Raw genomic sequence first — 20,332 nt, 5'->3', positions numbered from 1 at the left:
CTAAGGTCAGAAGAGTGTATCAATATACATTTGTCCTGTGAATGAAAAGACAGTGTTGTTCTTTTCAATCATGGCTGAAAATTTTGTTTGCTTAAATAAACATTTTATCATGAAAAATTATTCTCCAAAACTTACAAATACATTTGTTGTATTAAGCTAATCACTGGTCCAAGGCTTTTGGTGACTCTACGGAGCATTTCTAGTAGGCACGATGTTAGCTCACTCAGAGCAAAGGTGAGAAGCCCTTCACTGGCCCCTCAGTTTTTCAGAAAGGATGTCGACCTGTTTCTGGTATAGCAATGTTTAATTGGCATCTGTGTCATTTATATATTGCTGGGTAACAAACCCAAAACTTAGTGGATATAAACAGCAACCATTTGTTATTTCTTGTAAGTCTAAGGGTTGCCTGGGACATTCCTCTGATGTGGGTTTATCTCCACTGTGCTTGCTTTGTCTTGCTCATGCATCTGGCATGAGCAAGTTGGCACGAACAGATGATTCCCTGGCATGTTGGCTGGTAACTCATTTCTTTTCCACAAAACAAATCTTCTTCAGTAGGCTAGCCTGGATTTGTCCTCTTGGCAGGAATAGAGAGAGGGAGAAAGAGAGAGAGAGAGAGAGAGAGAGAGAGAGAGAGGGAGAGAGAGAGAGAGAGAGAGGATAAGCAAGTAGTACTTTTTCAAGCCTCCACTTGCATCATTTTTGACATTACCCTTGGCTAAGGAAAGCTGCATGGCACATGGCTAAGCCCAGAGTTGGTATGGGAGAGCACTACCAAAGGGTGTGGGAACAGAAGGTGGGAAAATAAGGGCCCTTAGTGTGATCAAGAAATGCAACATGGAACAATATTTACCTAAAGGACAATCTGGAATTCACTACCTATCAGATCCAATACTTATCAGAAGGTTAGCTGAGAGGAACAGTCTTCTTAAGGTCCTGACTGATAGATACCTTAGTCACTCTAAATATAACCCAGGATTAAGTTAGGCCAGTAGAGGGCTGAGTAACTGGACTATTATTGTTTTGACCAAAGAACTTTGTTTTCACTGAATTGTGTTTTTATATAATGTCATTTGTCTAAACAACAGTGTTTCTCCTTGATGGATCTACTACAGTGGTTCTTAAGAGACAGGGCATGGGAGGTGGTGTGAAATTTTAGCCTTCAGATGTCTAGCAATGTCTGGAGATATATTTAATTTTCCCAATGGGGATAGGGGTGGAGAGAGTCCAGGAATTGCTGCTAAATACTCTACGATGCACAAGACATCTCCTCACAGTAAAGAATCATCCAGTCAACATGTCACAGGTGCAGAGGTTGAGAAACTCTAATCTACTGAAAGAATGTTGCTCACAGTTCTTTTTCCAAGGATTCTTTTGAAAAGGTGTATTTTTTCTTAATCTAAGTGTCAGAAATAATTGTATTTCTGCTGAGCAATTGTTTTGGCTTAGTCTTAGAAGCAAACATAGCGAATTGAATAAAATGATCGAATTTTCCATTTTGTAATAATTATTAGAAAAGTCAGTTAAACTCGTTATCTATCTGTATGCAGCAAACATTTACAACTCTATTTTTTATTAGTCTCGTTTCTGGTTCTATTTTGTAATTTACTATTAATTTACCTTTTTCTTTCTCATCTATGTCTATTTATAGTTTTTTATTATTTGTATAAGTTCCTGAAAGCTGTATTAAATCATATTTTTGAACAATCTAGAAGCATAAATAAGTAAATGCATAAAATAAAATAAAGTATTTATAGTCTATGATGAAGGATTTACTAAAAAATAAATACATAATGAGAATTGCTATTTCTAGTCACTGGAAATGAGCATGAGCTCCCAGATCCACAACTTGAAATTAATCTGAATCTTAAAGAAACAAGATTAATGAAAACAAATGATTGAATAAGATTTAAAGTTATAATGCTGAACTTATTCAGTATCTTCTGTTATAGTGACTGGCATATACTAAATTCTAAATAAGTGATGAATAAGTGAAAGAATGAATAAATTTAATTTAACTCTATTTTGACTAAAACTGTGAAAGGATTTTATGTGAAATTTTCTGGGTTCAAGAAAGTCTCTATTGGTTAAATGCGATTTGTTGCTGATGGTTAGAATTTTAGCTTGACCAATGTGCATAGAAATCTGGAATTTCCAAAGTTACTATTACATGTTCTAGGGCTTATATGTTCATATAACAACTAAATACATGCTTTCATAAAGGGTAAGTTTAGCCAGGCAATAGGAGAAAACTTATAAGTGGTATGCTGTGCACATAGTACTGCTGTTTCCTCCATGTTCTAAGGCAGTCTTAGACAATCTTCTTCAAAACCCTTTCAATACAACCATTACAAAAGTCTTTTATCTCAAAGTTATTATTATAGCTTTATAACCTCTAGGATAAGGGACTATAAGTTCCAGTGGAATTCTGTCATTCATTAAGAAAACAAAAACTTACCCACTATAAAATGGAAGTTAACTAATTAGAGAAAACATTTATGAAGCCAGAGAGGAAATGCAGCTTTTCCATACCCCCTCAACTACCCTCAGAAAAACACAACAACATTTTGACTGTGCTAGTAAATAGACTTCACATAGAAAATTAGGATAATTAGGAACAATAAGCATTTATACTCATTTCAGTGCTGTTTGAAGATATAATAATTTGTACAAAGAATGCTTTGCTGTAGATGAGACAATAAGTTGCCAGTTTTATTTTCGATTACTCTTTTATTTAAAACCTTAGTTTTAACAATGTACTTATAGGATTTATGCATTGGAGACTGAGTGTGATAATGATTTTCTGTGTTACTGAATAAGATATTTTACACCTATCACTTTTCACTCTGGCATTGTGAATCAGAAAACACTTCCAAGGCTTCCAGTAATTTATGATTGTCTCCATTTCTTCCAGAGACTATCACATATTCTTTATAGACCTTGGTTTGGTCCTTGAATTTCATATTCATTCATTTGCCCATCATTCATTTCTACCAGGTAGTAATATGCCAGGTAGGCACTAGGTAGCTGCTGGGAATACAATGATAGGAAGATAGATGGAGTCCCTCTTCAAAACTTAATGTTATTTAATACTAACAATTCCAATATTTGCAATAATACAAAAAACTAACATTATTTTTGTCCTTAGTATATAGCAGGCACTGTTATTATTGTTTAAACTGGAAAAGTTCTTTTAATCCTTATAACAGCTTAATGATGTAAATGGCATGATTATTCTCATTTCACTTTTGTGGAAACTGGGGATCAATGGTCTATTAGGGAAGATAATTAAGCAAATGGTTATTTAAAAAGTCTTTAATAAGTTACATGACTGGGATAAATGATGGTAGGGGAGAACAAAGGAGAGAAAAGCATCCTGGTTTAGAGAATCAGAAAAGACCTCTGTGGTAGGTAGAATTCTAAAGACAAACTCCCAAGATTTCAAACCCTAATCCCTGGGACTCTGCTCTGAATATCATGTGATATCACATTCATAATTATGTTACCTTAGCTGATAAAGAAAATTTTCAGATGTAATTACTACTACTAATCTATTGACTTTGAGTTAATTAAAAGGGAGATCATCTGATGGACACAATCTAATATGTGAGCCCTTTAAAAGCAGAGCATTTTCTTTACCTGGTAGCAGAAGAGAAAGTCAGAGAGATAACTTGTTGATTTGAAGAACTGTCACTGGCTTTGAACATGGAGAGGATCATGAGATAAACATCTGAGAGCGGATTCTGGGAGCTGTGACTGACCCTTGGCCAATAGCCAGCAAGGAAACAAGGACTTTAGTTTGACAACCACAAGGAAATAAACTTTGCCAACTACCTGGATAAGCTTGGAAGTGGATTCTTCCCTAGAGGTTCTAGGTAAGAGCCCAGCCTGGTTTTCATTTTGAGTTCAGCCTTATGAAAAGCTAAGCAGAGACCCAGTTGAGCCTGGCTGGACTTACATGTACTAATAAATAGATGCCGATTTAAGCCATTACATTTGAGGTAATGATATACAGCAATAGAAAACTCACAGAGTTGCATTGAATTTGTGACTTTAAAGTTGATACCTGAAAGATGAATAAGGGCTGGCTTGGTGTAGGAGATTAGGTAGACCATAATGTTTCAAGCTAAGAGGACTATATAGGCAAAGTCTTAGATTGCAGAGAGTTTCAAGAATTCAAATAGCTTAATGTGACAGGACCATGGAATGCTTATATGGTGGAGGAGGAGGGAATGTGATGGAGGAAGCAGTTTTACAAAATAAAGCTAGAGAAGGCTCGGGAGTTGAGAAAAGGCCACTTCAGAAGAATACTGTAAATCCTATAGAAAAGTTTGACTTTATTTTAAGGGCAACAGCAAGCCCTAAAGAGTTTTATTTGGGATGTGGAAATCAGATTTACTTTTTAGAATAATTCTCTACCGTGTGAAGAATGGAATAAAGGAGAGCAGGACTGGAGGCAGGCAAACTAGTTAGGAGGCTACTGTAATAATGCAATCATAAGTTGATGATGCCCTGAACTAAAGGAATGCTACCTCATGCAATTACTAGGCCCTGACCTGACTACTTAATTAATTGTAATATTATAATATTAATTTGTCAGGACCTAGTGATTAACTATAGGAAAAATTAGAGAGAATGAGACATTTAAGATGAATCATAGGTTTCTGTCTTGGGCAACTGTATGAGGGCATCATTAACAGAAATAGAAAACAGGAAGAGGAAGAGTCGGTTGAAGAAGGAGATTGATTGGGAATCTATATTTTGATATACGCTGAGTTTGAAGATGCTGTTTCTCATAAGGAGATACCCATAGAAAGTTGATTACATGGATCTGGAGTGCAGGAAGATAGTCTGGAATGAAGATATGGACTAGTAATTCATCTGCGCTGGATTAGACTAAGCTAACAAGTAGAACCTCACATACCCTCACAATTCTAGCAGTTTAACATAATACAATTTTAGGTCAGAGTTATGTGCACTTCTCTTCCATGTGGTCATTTAGGGATCCAAGTACTTTCTATCTTGTGTTTCTGGCATCCCTGAGATAGTGGTTCTTAAGTCGGAGTGATTTTTGTTCCCCAGGAGACATTTAGCAATGTCTGGAGGCAATTTTGTTTGCCACAATTAGGAAAGATGCTACTGGCGTCCAATACATGGAAATTAAGGATCTGCTACACATCTCACAATACACAGAACAGCCCCTCACAACAAGGAATTATCTTGCCCCAAATGTCAGTTGTGCCAAGGTTGAGAATCCTTGCCCTCGGGCCTCATCATCATCTCATGCATCTTTTAAAAGAGAACATGAAATAGAGGCAAGTGCATGGCTGGTTTTCACTGGTAAAATCTGGAAGTGGCAAACATTACTTTCGCTTCCTCACTGGAGAGAACTTAATCACATAGCTATAGACGGCAAGAAATACTGAGAAATTTAATCTAGGTCGGGGGTTAGCAAACTACAGCCCTCAGGACCAATGAGCCCAATGCCTATTTTTGTAAATAAAGATTTATTGGAACGGTCATGTCCGTTTGTTTACATATTGTCTGTGGCTATGCTACAGTGTCAGAGTTGCATCTATGTGCCAGAGTTTGGGTGGGGAGGGCTTATGTAGCACCAAGTCATGTGTGGAAAATTGTCCTGTATCTTCATCTACTGATGCTGGCATTTGCAGAGATGCCCATCCTTCTGTAATGTATGATGCTCGGGTTGGAAGTCTGAAACTATCTTTTTCATAACCCTTTGCCAGCTGGCTTCTAATTAGGTTCTGACAATGGAAGACACTGGTGGGAATTTGAAGGAAGAAGTAGGAGAAACAATACTCCACATATTTCCAGTTTCTGTCAGCATTCCTCCAGCAGAAGAGAAAAGTATGACTCCGGCCTCTAGCTTCTTTTGCATTCTCAGCATTAGCCAGGCTCTGCTTGCTCAGAGGTACCACAGGCACTAGTCTCAGAGATAAGAGCAAGAACTATGGAGAGGAGGGTATCTCCCACCAAGCTCCCAGATACAGCTAACCCCACCTCCTTCCTTTTGTTCTCCCGTCTATAGAGGTGGCTGCTACTTTTTCAAGTTACTAATACTTAGGTAATTCAGGGTCTCATTTTTGTTCTTTCAGCCTTCTAACATGGATTTAACCTCTTCTCTTGGTTAATTCCTTTCTTTTTAAAATCCTGAGAGGGATTTCTGGTCTCCTGACTGGACTGTAACTGATATTCCTGAATTCTCACTGGTCTTTGATTGTCACATGTCTCAGGATTCCCCTGTGTGAATTTGTGTCTAAACTGAGAGTACCTTGCATGCCTGTCAGCTGCCTCTGTTTGTCCTGAGTTTGCCACTGCATCCCTGTGGGTTGCAGGAATTGCTGCTTCTTTGTTTTCTTCTTGCACCTACATCATCCTGGTCTCATTGTGCCATGTTGAGAGAAACTCCGAGGGAGAAACCCTGGGATGCTGTCTGAAAACCATCTACCTAGACACACACCACAAAGACCGCTCTGCTTCTGTACTATGCTGGGTGCTCTTAGGGATGAGGACATAGTTCTCACTGTCCCCAACTTTACCCCCTAGGACACAGTCCCTTCTCAGAGAGATGCAATGATAGCTAAGCTTTCTTTATTTAGTCTTTTATTTTCTCCTTCTTTCTCCAGTCTGGGGACGATTTTCTAGTCTCTAATGTGTGTGTTCATGTATGTCCGTGTGTCTATGTCTGTGTATCTGTGTGTGTCTGTGTGTATCTGTGGGGAGGAAGGAAAAAGGTCCTGACAGATGAGCTTTTAAACCGCAAGTCCTCCTGAGGGCCTAGGATTTTGAAACTAAAAATTTTTTACAATAGTTCAACTCTTTTGTTACCTGCATTCCATTGGCTCACATTTGTGTCCTGAGGCATTACAGACAAATTGTTAGCTGCCCCCAAATGAGGGAGGAAAGTAGGTTTAACCAGAACTACAAGGTACATCTGTTATTTTTCAAAATAGCATCCTGCCCCAAATGTTTTTAACCCACCCAGACCAAAAGTCCATTTTCCCCCTAATCTTCACCTTCCTTTTTCCTGATCACAACCCGCTTCCTTGATTTTCCACTCTCCCTTCTTCCAGTCTCCCTTCTTCCTTTCATGCCCTCCCCGCAATTCCCGAGACTCTGGTCTCATTCATGTTGGGGCAACTTGTGCACACTTTCATCAAGGCACTCACCATGTGCTAATGGCTGAATCTTTATAGAGACTGTGAGAAACTTGCAAAAAAATGTTCTATTTTACTCTGTATATTCAGTCTCTAGGAAAGAGCCTGGCATATAGAAAGGATTCAATAAACTGATGAGAAACTGATATCTAGATAAAAATGGTTTGTCCAAGTATTAAGACAGTAGCTAACACAATGCACTAACCACATCCCTGTTCTGCTCTTAGCTATTTAGATACATTAACTCTTTGATTCTGCCGGTAATTCTGAGTAGATATTTATTATTTTCCTTATTTTACAGAAGGAGAAATGGAGCAACAGAGAGGTTCAGTAACTTGCCTAAGGTCACATAGTAAGAAGTGAAAGAGCCATGATTTGAACTCAGGTAATTTTGTTTCAGAGTCTATGTTCTTAGCCACTAGTCCATGCCACCTCTCATATGTTGACTTGGCTTTTGTATGGAGATGGCATTCTCATTGTGCGGAGGATTCTTATACATTTAAAAAATTGCACTGGCCTAAAATGCCTCCAAAAAAGGCATAAAAGGAAGAAAATACCAGGAAACGAAATTATATTGTTTTACATATTATTAACTTGAATAATTTATCTACATATGTACCTGAAAAGCACAAGATGACAAGTCAAATTCTTATCACTGTCACACTAGGGTCAGGATGTTCATAGCTGCTAAAGGGTCATGTTATGTCCTGGACACTAGAGTATACCCTCAAAAAAGGGACAAGAAAAAGAAATTGCAAAGCTGGAAAGAATTATTGCTAATTTTAAAGCATATGAAAAAAAAATGGAAGAACAGATGAGGCACATTCCCAGTGATCTAATCTTTCCAAAGAGGGGAAAAATAGAGTAATTCAGATTTTTCATTTATTTTTCTAGAACCACCAAACTTAAGTCAAATGGTAATTCTAATGAAATAGCCAAGGATGTGGCATTTAAATTATTTATTGAAACAGCCTTAAAACAAACATTTCTTTTTGTAGGAATTTGCCTAATCTTTCACAAGTTTAAATATAAAAATTTTACATTAATTGTCACTATTAACTTTGGGTAAGTATGAGAGATTTGGATAATTTTTCTGGGCAAGTAATAGTTCATCTGAAAAGCTTTTTCAGATGAAATTTCTTTATTCCTTATTATAACACTGAAAATCATGTAGATTTTTGTGAGCTACCTTCCTTTGCTATAAACTATGATACTAATAATGATTATAACTTCTCAGTTGTTGAAATTCTGATATCTATCTAATTTTCTTTATTGTTCTATATTAACTATATCTCCTTGCAACTAATGTGACATAATGGAAATATTTCCTTATCGAATAAAAAGAATTAGCTATGATTTACCATGGGTGAAACAAGCCAGGTTTAAAGACTGAGTATTAAAAAAAATAAAAGGTAAAAGGTCCTTTGGCCCATTTTGGACAAAGAACACACACACATTCATTTACTCATTTATTTAAAAAGTGTTGAGTACCTATTATATACAAGGCAAAAGCTGGTATATTAACAATGTCTATTAGCATATGATAATAAATGACTCAAAACATGACCAGTCCATCAATTCATTTATGTCCTAATGCCTGGTTAAGTTAAATGATGGGTGCTGTCCATTTAAGGCTCTTAAGACACCCAAAATCCTGGTAAATTAAATGCACGGTAATTATAGTTATACTTTCGTTTCTTAGGCTAATAAATAATAACACCCCATTGAGGTGGTAAGAACCTCAAGTAGTCACAGCTATGGCTGAAGAAGTAAGCTGGTTATAAGCCAGATCTAATTTTTCACCTGATTATTGGTGAACATTTGACATGGTGTATAACTACATTAAGTATCTAGCAGATATGCATATCAAAATGCCATATTAAGTACATATGTATTGTTAATAATAAAAGGAATGAAAGAAAGTTAATGTGAAAATTTCATTAAAGGAAATAGTGGCCCAAATTGTCTGTATTTAGCTTTCCTACCACTTATGAAGCTAAAATAGTCATCATTTTCCACATGTATATTTTACAATATGAAAAATTTAATGTCAAATGGAATACTTTATTTTATGATGAAATCTAGAACTGCAGCAGAATCTCAGCTTTATTTTATTAAAAAAGTTAAAGCCTTGGATAATGCTAAAATTTTTTAAATGGGTCTATGTAAACACATAAAGTCACAATTCATTTATTGATTTTAGGCTCTTCTATGTAGTTACAAAATCCCTTTATTATAGAATTACTTAGTAATGTTAATTGAATTTATTCTAGAAAATTTAGTTTCTTATTTGTTATGATTCCTCTTTTCTGTACAAGACTGAAGATAAAGGTCAAATAATTTTAAGAATTATTGTTAAGTAAAAATATTGTGATCTCTACATGAAAAATCTTGAGCAATTTCATCTCAATTAAAAATAATACTAATATTCCCCATGGGATTATAATATGGCAGGGACTTTTTGAAAGCAATTGAAATATGTTAACAATATTTTTATGTTAAACTTAGTGTTGGGAGTCTACACATTATTAATTTTTTAATAGATGATTGCTTATGTCTTTATTTGCTTAGAAGTTTGAAAATTGCTAATGGTGGAAAGGTTAGAACAATGAGGTACCAATCAGATTTCTTGACAGTTTCAGGTTGAAATGAACAAAATTTTCATTCGGTTAGCCCCTGGCCTTTGCAGCCAGGTACGTCTTGTTTTTGGTATCTTAATTAAAGGACAACGAAGCTACAAGAACAAGCTATGAAAAAAAGGAAGCATCATAAAAGCAAAAGTCTTCTCTGATCATTCTGTTTTTGTTTTCTTTATTGAACACAGACCTGAATGTTTCTGTGCTTCTAAAGGTTTAAAACACAGGTATTAGGCAGGTAGAAGAAGCACAAAGGTAGAAAAAGAAGGGCTCTCATTTCAATCATACAATCATTGGCCACCAGTGCTTCAAGGGGCCTCCACTAGTCCCCTGGGCTCTTCTCCTGTCTCTGAGGGCAGGGCTTCCTGGAAAGATCACTGCTCATATTTCCACTCTTTTCCAGGCAACACAAAACTACTGCTTTCCTTCTGGAGCCCAAGAGCGGCAAAGCTACCTTTTCCTATACCCATCCAGCCTTGATACACTACATGTAGTCTGTTTCCTTGAAGTGTTAGGTTGGGCACGTGAGGAGAATGGATAGAAGAGTTCATCTCTTATCTCTTCAATATTATGCTGAATCTCTTCTTATCTATCAGGGAAAAATTAAAAAGTACTTAGGGTGGGATGGGAATAGTCATACATAGAGGGGACAGAGTTTTCTGTAATTTTTCAATACCACCAAGGGACTGGTAGTTAAATGAGCCAGGGGTGACAAACATTTTAGAATTTTTGTCAGTTCACAGGACAAAGATTCGTGACTACCCTTTTCAGTTCCCCAAGCATTTATTGATGGATCAATTGCCAGATTAGTCTATTTACTGGAAAGAGGCACTCTTTTGTTACAGGGAATTAAGTCAAGAAAGACTGGAATTGTAAGCACTGGTGATGGATTTCAGTTGGGTAATGCTTTCTGATCCCTAACTACATAACTGGATAAGAAAGTGCATCAGTCAGATGTGAAAAAGCATGTGCTACCTCTCCAAAGTCCAGAAGTGCTTAAAAACTGTGATGTATATAATTCAGAACAATAAATTACGTGCACAAAAGGAGTTTATCATAACATAAAATTAAAAAGTGACAATTTCATCACACGGTTACACTGCTGTTTTTTTTTTCTCTTTTTTTGTGGTTTTGTCCTTTTTTGTTTCATTTTTCATTTCCATTTTTGTTTTTTTTTTTTTTATGGAGGGTCAGGGAAGGGTAGAGATTTGGTCCACTGAAGATTAATAACCCTCAATGATATATATATTAGAAAAAATATCAGCAGCAAGACTCTCTGGAAATAGATTCTGTTTGATGTAGCTAGTCTGTCTTTTCTGTTTTGCCCTCTTTCACGGCAGCCTCTGAAGTTTTCCGCAGGGGGGCTTTCTCCGAATTGGCATGTCCTTGGCCAGAATCTGCCGCTCCGCCATTTTTGTGGGTAGTGTGTTTTTCCAAGTAGTTTAGCATCTCACTGAGGACCGTTTGGAAAGTGCTTAGGGCTGCACATATTGCTGGAGTCCCAAAACCATGAGTGATCAAACTGAAAATAAGAAGTGGTAGGGGAAAGAGATGAACAACTTATAGTATGATATAGGACAACAAACCCCCCAATTAATCCAGAACATTCAATTCGACAGGCATTTATTATGTTCCTAAGTGGTGCCACGCATTGCAGAAGATAGAACACAAGTCAGACTATTGCTTTGACCATAAGAAATTTAGGATGCATTTGGAAGACTTGTCATTGACAGACTTAGTATGCACTCAATATTAGCAAGTCTGTGTGTTTAACTCATGACTTGACTCTGATTCTCTATCTCAGTAAGAAAGTCAGAAAATACAACTTTCTATGTGTGGGCATCATCTCATTTTTAAGAATGGTATCCATGCTTGTATGGGCATAGATTATATAAGAAGAAATAGAAATTGGCTGAAAGATGGCTAACTGTTTTTCTGACTTCATCTTCTCTTCCTAATAGTAATAAAGATGGCCATGGCCATCCAGCTGGAGACCACATTTCCAATCTTCTGTTGCAGCTAGGTTTGAACATGGGACTAACCCTCCCACAGTAGATAGAATATGATGGGAAGTGTTATATGTATGTGAGTCCCACCTGCTTAAAGGGAAATTGAGTGCCCTTTGTTTTTTCTCAAAATTATCATGCAGCTATGCAGATGAGGATAATCACCTTGGCAGTGGGGACAGAACAAGATGGAAGGAACTCACTCACCTCTAGTCTCATAAATGAGAGAAAAATAAAATTCTATTTTATGTAAACCGCTCTGTTTAGATTTTAGCCTATAACTAATTAACTAATAACAAAGGTAGGGGGCGTTGTGGCAACCTCAGCATAGGTAGCCCTTCCAACCATGACAAATGTCCAAATACATAATTGCGGATTCACTCTTGTGAATAGAAGCCATCCAGGTTGTTCATTTGGTCAACTGTTTCTGAAGTTACACTCTGCCAGGTTGCTCTCTATAATTCATACTTGTAATAATATAGAAAAACATGCTTGACACATATTACACATATGTTATAATATACACACATGGTATGTAAGTGTGTGTATATATATGTATATAGTACATTCAAAAAATGAAACTATTAATTGCTTATAAGTTCTAAGTTGTTATAATTGTTATGACATTAGCAGTTTTTAAATCAGATAGAACTATGCTCCATAATATGGCAACTAGCTAGTTACCCCTCTTAAGGTATGTAATCTTTAGGAACAAAAACAATGACATTTTTAAAAAATGCAAATGAGAGATTTGGGGTCTAAGGCAGCCCACTAATATGCCTCAGTGGTGATAATAATAGGATTAACCACTTGAAATTTTTGTTTATAGTAATCCATGCAAAGGGCTCAAAATAATGCCAGACCCATGATAAGTGTTCAAAAAATATTAGATATTGTTGGCTGTGGAGTTTTTATGGTGATGATAAAATTTACTGCATGTTCCTCAGTATACTCCGCAGGTTGCTAGTGTCTTTCATCTGATATTTACAAAGCTTGCCTAGGTCATAACATACATTAAAAGGAAAAAGGCTTCAGTCTTCAATTATTTAGCAAACAAGAATGGTAAGTTCTTGGGCAACTGCGTACACCAAAAATTTGTAATATAAGACATCCTCATAGTTAAAGCACATGTGTATCTTTGCTTCAGTGTCTTGCAATGCTGAGCGGGAATACTGACTTCAGCTCCATATCTACAATGAGATAACTAGAGAGGAATCATATACTTTATGATCTATCAGGGAGTCTGGACAACAAATGGAATCGATTAGAGTGGTAGAAGAATTAATCATGGCTGCACCTACAAAAAGAACTGAGCGAAGCCATCTGCTGATATCCAGATGCTTGGCTTTAGGTCCATACTGCCTCTTTTCTCATATTTTATACCTGTTTAAGAATCTTTGTACCATTAGAAAAATTTTATTTTCCTTTTTTACTTCCACTTTCTCTTTGTAGTGACTGCCCTCTTCATCTATAACTGAGTATGCAGAATTTAGTTTCACTAGGTTAAACATTAACACTAATAACTGATATTTGAATTCTGACTATATGCCAGGTGTATTCCAAGTGCTTTATTCCGTATCACCTCATATATTCCTAGCATTAACACTAAGAAGTAGATATTATTATTTCCATTTTACAGATGGAGAAACTAATGCCCAAATAAGTTAAATAATCTGCCTGGGAAATCGGACATTTTGTATTGCCTTCACGATTATGTTTTTCTCAGGCTGAGGGTATGTTTTTCTCCTTTTCTTTAAGAAATCACTTTATGTTAGCAGTTTCAGCTTAGTTTTTCTAACTTTGTTCTTTAAGCAGACTTGTAGCCTAGAAGATAATTCTTCTTCTTAATTTTCTTGTCCAAGTTCAGCATTTTAAAACATCAAATACAAAGTGGACAGGTCTATATAAATGATTTGACTCTCCATGTCAAGAAGATTTGTTGCCATAATGAAAGATTCTTAAGATGATATCCCTTCTTGTCTGATGGCCTTTCCTGCTTCTAAAATATGTATGTGATCATTAGAAGGTTGTATTGTCATCTTTGCCCTAATTGAGAACCAGGTGTAACAAGTCTTCACATTGGCGCTGAGCTTAGACACTTTGTGATTTGGGAGGTCATTTAGCCTTGCAAGATGACAATGTTCTGACTAGAACATCTGCAAATTTTTTTCCAACTCTAAACTTCAATTCAGCAGTACTAATGCTTATGGTGCTCTTCTTAAAACCCAAGGCATGAACAGAAGGTTATAGATATCGAAGGACCACTGAGCTCAAGAGAGAAGTATAAAATTGATATTGGAATATGCAACATAAGAAAAGTTAACTACTTAAAGTGTTATCTTTCAACATGAAAAATATTACATATTTTTTTTTAGTTTCTTTAAGTTAACATTATCTGCATATCAAAAATAATATGTGATATACTGCATAGAATGATATTTAATGCAAGGGATAGCCTCTGTTCTAGCAGTTTTCAGTGACATTTATGAATCTAAATAATTAAAATAATCTAATATTATACAGGGATAGCACTGAAAAAAGTGTGAAATCCAAGGATGATTAAAAAGAACTTTTGGGAATGTCATGCTATTCTGTTAGCTCCAGCCACACCACAAAAATAGGTACATATCTCGCTCAGTGACATACAAAAAGTAGAAAAGGAATAATGTAGGACATACAGAAAAATTAAAGAAAAACTGAAATGATAAGGCTGACTTTCACTCCTAGAGAGAAAATAAAGTTATCTGTAAGGTAATATACTATAGTCAAATCTCCAAAATCTTGGATAATGAAAATCACTTTTGCCTTTAGAAAATACTATTTTCAACCACAAACTTAATATTTAAGTTATGCTTGGCATTTGCATATGTTTTCATCAGATTAACATCAGAGAGCATTTCACAAGCAAATATTACCTAGGTTAAATAGTAGCCATGATGGTTGAAAGTAGGTAGTCAAAATCTAGAAGTTCTTCTAAATTCAAATTTACCTAAAAGTTTATCCTCAACAAGACAAATGAAAAATACAACTAGGATTGTGCTAGATGTATTGTCCTCATGCCGCATTTTAAAAGTTTTGCTGAACTTTTTAAAGTTTGCTGAACTAAAGTAGAGAATTCAAATGTTCTATCAGATTATTTAATGCATTTGCATTCCCCAGGTCTACTTCCTTCACCCTTTGTAATTACATGTTCTATTACTTTATTTTTGGAAGACTTATTTCCATCCCCAAACCTATGATGGTCATTCTTATTTGTGCAGCTCTGCTTATCCTCCCTCTTTTCAGCCAATCATTAAGTCCACTTACCCTTCAAAGTTCCTTGAATGATATTGAAAAAAAGATGTTAGTTTCCTGATCCCTTGATTAACATATTGAAAAAGATACACTACTTCAAAGGCTAGAAACTTGCCCAAGTGACAAGAGGACTTACTTAAATAGAATTCTGAGCACATAGGAGCAGCATTCCCTCCAAAAACATAAAAACTAGAACAGAGAGAAGACAATGGAAGAAAATAGGCAGGTGAGGATAAGATCTCAGTTATCAAAGTGAATATGAGGAGTGGGGCAATATAGGTGGCCTTAGAGGATATGTGATAATCAAAGTCTACTAGATTTTAGTGTAAGTGACAAATAAGATGCTATATACATCTCTAAAAATTTATGGTTTGGGATCTTACTATAAATTAGTAATCAAAATTATAGCCTAATCTTTAAAAAATACAAAGAGTGTTAAAACACACCACAAACCAAAAGCAAATAAGAAAACAAACAAAGCTGAGATGAGGCATTTTTATCATTTACCTACACTCTACCTGATTTCGTCTGCTGCCAGCATTTGCATAATAGTCACCTCCAGGAGGCAGCAGCCTTGGGAAACAAAGGGTGGGGACACCAGTGTCTGGAATAATTGAGTTACAAATGCTAAAGTTTCCTCGATTTCATTTGGGAATCTCTGATGCCCGGGCTGGTAAGATTTAGTTTAAATTTACATTTCAAGAGTGACTAAGAGAAAAAATGCAAAGACAGGCCCAAGGTTTGGGGGAGATAGTGTTATTTTAGCATATGAAAGATTAAATGGCCATTAGGATACTTTGCTTTAAAAAAAAAAAGTATTGAATCTTTAAAACTGGCAACTGTATACTTAACGGAGTTGAGATTTTTCAAATATAGAAAACTCCTCTTTCAAGATCAAGAAAACACAGGCAAGAGTTTCTGAGGCACTGGAGTTGTTAGGTAATCTTTGAAATGTCATGGAAGATGAGAGAGGAAGTAGTGAGTTGGAATAGAGAAACATGCCTTAATAATCAAAGCAGAGGAAAGAGACAGATTTGAGAAACTCTAGGTTTTTAAATTATATTTAGTAAGCCCCTTAACAAATTTGTTGTAATGAGATATTTTTTTCAAATCAGGTTTATTGAGTTTGAATTTACATATGGTAATATTTACTCTTTTTAGGTATATAGTTCATTGAATGTTGACAAACACATATAGTTATGTAATCACCACTATTAGCCAAAAAGTATTCTTGCACTCCTTTTCAGTCAATTCACTCTCCCCATCCCCAGCTATAGGAAATAAGTGCTGTAATTTCTATACCTATAGTTTTTACTTTTCCCCTGAATGTCATCTAAACTAAAAGTCTGTAGACTTTTGTGACTGCCTGTTTTCACTTCATATAATAATTGTGAGATTCACCCACGTTGTCGTGTTTATCAATAGATTATTTCTTTTTATTGCTGGTAAGTATTCCATTGGATGAATTTATCATAATTTGTTCATGTAATGGCTTATTACAAATTTGAAATGTTAACATTTAAAAAATAGAGGTGATCACTGAACTGCTGCATGAGTTCAGGAAGGAACCCAATAATGTAACTGTACTATTTCATTTTATAAAAGTGTTATTAGAGCAGTAACAATGCAATTTACTGTGGAATTTTAGCAGTGTACCTCACAAATTCTCCTAAAATACCATGTAATAAGTTGGGGGGAGGGGAAGTGAGCTAGATGACAGCAGAATAAAGTAGATTCACAGCTGATTGGACAATGCTACCCAACGTGTAGACTTAAGGGCAGTTGTCATCTTTGAACGACATCTCTAGTGGAGTGCTGCAAGACTCATTAATTCCACTCTGCTCAACATGTTAATTGACAATGTGGTTGAAGGCATCATGGATTTGTAACTTAATGGCTGGCATTAAAATAGAGAAGAAAATTCCTGCATTGGATAGCAAAACCAACGTTCAGAAATACCTTAATGTGGTAAAAAGCTTAGTTGGTGGGCCAAAATCAATGATGTGAAATTTAGGGGAGATTAAAGAAAACATATCCACTTGCAGTATACTGAGAAAGAGATCTGACTCAAGTGTAATTCTTAGGGAAACTTCTTACCGAATCAGTAACTCTAAACTGAAAAAGCAAGGGTTGGATTTGAGGTTTGGATCATAGCTGGTCAGGCTTAGAAGCTATATTTACCTTGAACTATTCTCTCTCTTTCTCTCTAACTAGATTCCGGCTCATTGATTTCGTTTTTCTATTACTAATTTCACACTGAAGTGCAGGAAGTTTCTGACAACTGACTGTGAGCAATATAATCACCTGCTGAGAAAATCTAGACTGCTATAGTTTACGTACCTGATGTTAGAGAAAATGTAACTTACATTTAACATTCACTCATCTTCTTAATTTTATTCATGGTTTTAAAACTTCTATTTTGCTAGACCTCCCATTTAGCATTCTCTAGAGTATCTTTCCGCAACATAAACCATCTCTTCAAACTGGCTGAGTTCAGGATGTAGCAATTGTTTGCTGGATCCAGAGGTGAAGCTTGACTTTTTGACTTTTCTCCTAAGTGTTAGGATATATTTACATTTCAGCAATTGAAGGAACACCACAGGGTAGAACGACCTTTTCTAGGGAGGGGTGTGTGTGTGTGTGTGTATGTGTGTAAACGTGCATGCATGCCTTGCTCCCATACCTGTGAACTTATACTATTTTTGTCTTTTTCTTAGGAGGTTTCCTAACCTCTTCTTGACCAATGAACTTGATCTGAATAAGTTCTACTGATATAAACCAACTTTTTTAAAGAAAAATATAGTGCAACAATTTAAATCGTATTCTCTATCAGTGGGGTTAAAAATGAAAAAATTAAGACTCAAATGAAAAAGGTAATAGAGGATGGGGGAGAAGAGACTGCTGTTTGACAGAGGATAAATTATAATCATTTATTCTTTTTCCCTGTGTGGTTTTGCTAAAAAGAAGTTAGTGGCACCTCATCTTTAACTCAAACAGTGTTTACAATTATAAACTAGAGTCATGTGCCACATAATGCATATTTTGGTGAAGACGGACTGCATGGACAATGGTGGCACACCACAAAACCTAGGTGTGTAGTTGGCTACACCATCGAGGTTGGTGTAAGTGCGCTCTGTAATGGTCAAACAACGACATTGTGCGTTAGGATACATTTTTCAGAATGTATATCCCATTGTTAAGCAGAGCATGGCTGCCCTTGATTTTAATAACTATCAAGAAACTTCCATACTATAGACATTTCACAAACTTCTCTTCACACCTTGTGATCCTTGGTTAAGAGCCTTTTTTTTTCCCCTGGGGCCAAAGCCTTATATGTTTATCTTTAAAATCTCCAAAGCTTCAGTGTTTATTTGAAATAAAAGTTAATATAGTATTCTAAGTGAACATCTACCAGAGGAACAAGAGCTATTTTAATTTCCTTAATTTAAGTAAATATGTTTACATTTCACTAGCTTTGTTGTATGCTAGGGGAATGTTACAAAGCTGTTTCCATATTGCTCTAATTGTCCTTCAGAAATGCTTTTCATTACTTTAATTGATTTGTCTAAACTAATTTAAAATAAACCACTAGAGAAATTTTCTAAAACATAGCTTAAAGCAAACTCCTATAGAATCTTCCCCTATTTTCTTTCTATCTTGGCAAGAGTTGGGCTGGGTTTCAGCGCATTCTTTCCACCTACTAAGCAAACTCTGATTTAATATGTAGTCAAAAGAAAATGAAAGCCTCATTACTATATGCGGCTGAAGACTAGGTCACCCAGTTCTGTCTGCTAACCATGGATGGATTTTTGTAGCTTTCTGAGGTACAAAAAGCTGGAAGTAATACATACTCTTATGGTATAAACTAGAAGGCTGAAACCCAAGAGAAAATAGCCTGCTACCATCATCATTTAGGCAATTAGAGTAAAAGCAAATTTCACTTTGTCAAATATCAACTTTTCACCCGGAAAATATTCGACAAGCCAACTTCTTCCATTGCTTTTGGTGTGTACAAAGATTGAAATACTTTAGGGTATTAGTCCTATTATTTTGTTATGTTGCATCATTCCAGTGGGTGTTTGCTGTGTCATGTATCTTTGACTTCCTGAATAGCATAGAGATTCTGCAGACACCAACTTCAGTTCTGCATTTTGGCCTCCAGAAGGCATGCAGGTAGCAAGATTTAAAGAGAAGACAAGCCTCCTTATCTTCCTTCCTGGATTATTCAGCTACTGCAAGCTTAGATCCAAATGTAGCCTGAGGCTCAGTCTGTACTTCCCACTACAGTTTTGGGTGGTGGCCAGAAAAGTGCCTTCTTGCTCTCAAGAGAATAGTTGTGAGGGCAGTAGGCTGGGAAACAGACCTTGGAGATCACCAGCAAAGAATTCTGAGTCTTCTCTGCAAAATTTTAACTCTTTTCAGAGATATGAGGGTAAGACCCTTCATCTCTTCGAAGTGGCACAAACCCTGAATATAGGCTCTAGAGAGAGACTTCACCCTGAGGAGAGTAGCTGGGACTTATCCTCCCAGAACTTGATGGTGACTATCCTTAGTAGCTTAACTGACTGAGGAAATAGAGGAAAAGGGAAACAGGCTGATCATACTTATTTTCTACATAGCTTATATTATTCCATGGCCCCAAGTGCTTTTAAAATGGAGTTTAATTAAGGTGCATAATTAAGGCATATAGTTCTCTGGTGGCTAGAAATCATTGAAATTTACTCATTAGCAAGGCCTTGACAGCACTCACTTATGTTCTGTGGTTCCTTCAGCTGGTGGTTCTTGACACTAGATACATGTAAGAATTAGCTGGGGAGCTTATTAAAAAAATACCAATGTGTGGGTCCCATCTCAGAGATCCTGATTTAATTGGTTTGGGACAGGTCTAAGTCATCAGTGTTTTTTAAACAGTTTAAATACAGCTGGGAGTTGTATGTGTTCCCTTGGGGTCAAGAAATAACTACCATGTCTGCTATCTTTCTTAGGAAAAAGAGAATAATGAATTTCTTCAGTATTTCTCCCAAGAACTTATGCAGAACCTTAGCTCCATGGGTTGTTAATATGTATTCCGAGGAGGTGGGGGGCGGGACACCAGTCTCTGTGATCGAATTTTAAAAACATGAGACTAAGTATTCCTTTCATTCAAAAATGGTTCTATTCAAAAGGTTCTGGGAGCCTCTGACACACTCATGTGCATTGGTGTATTTTTAGAGGAGGA

The 20,332-nt window shown here is 36.2% G+C and overlaps 1 protein-coding gene across 1 annotated transcript in view; it reads right to left on the bottom strand.

The window, feature by feature from the left end:
- Positions 1-11,116: 11,116 nt before the first annotated feature.
- Positions 11,117-20,332, bottom strand: part of TFAP2D (transcription factor AP-2 delta) — a 53,912-nt gene continuing 44,696 nt past the window's right edge. Inside the window, exon 7 of the mRNA XM_011354810.1 lies at positions 11,117-11,336. Coding sequence (XP_011353112.1) covers positions 11,117-11,336 — 220 coding nt within the window. The remainder of the gene's footprint in view (positions 11,337-20,332) is intronic.

The sequence above is a fragment of the Pteropus vampyrus genome, unplaced genomic scaffold (genome assembly GCF_000151845.1).
Source record: "Pteropus vampyrus isolate Shadow unplaced genomic scaffold, Pvam_2.0 Scaffold18, whole genome shotgun sequence".
NCBI classification, from domain to species: domain Eukaryota; kingdom Metazoa; phylum Chordata; class Mammalia; order Chiroptera; family Pteropodidae; genus Pteropus; species Pteropus vampyrus.
The sequence above is the reverse complement of the archived record's forward strand: the minus strand, read 5'-3'. Positions and strand labels throughout refer to the sequence as shown.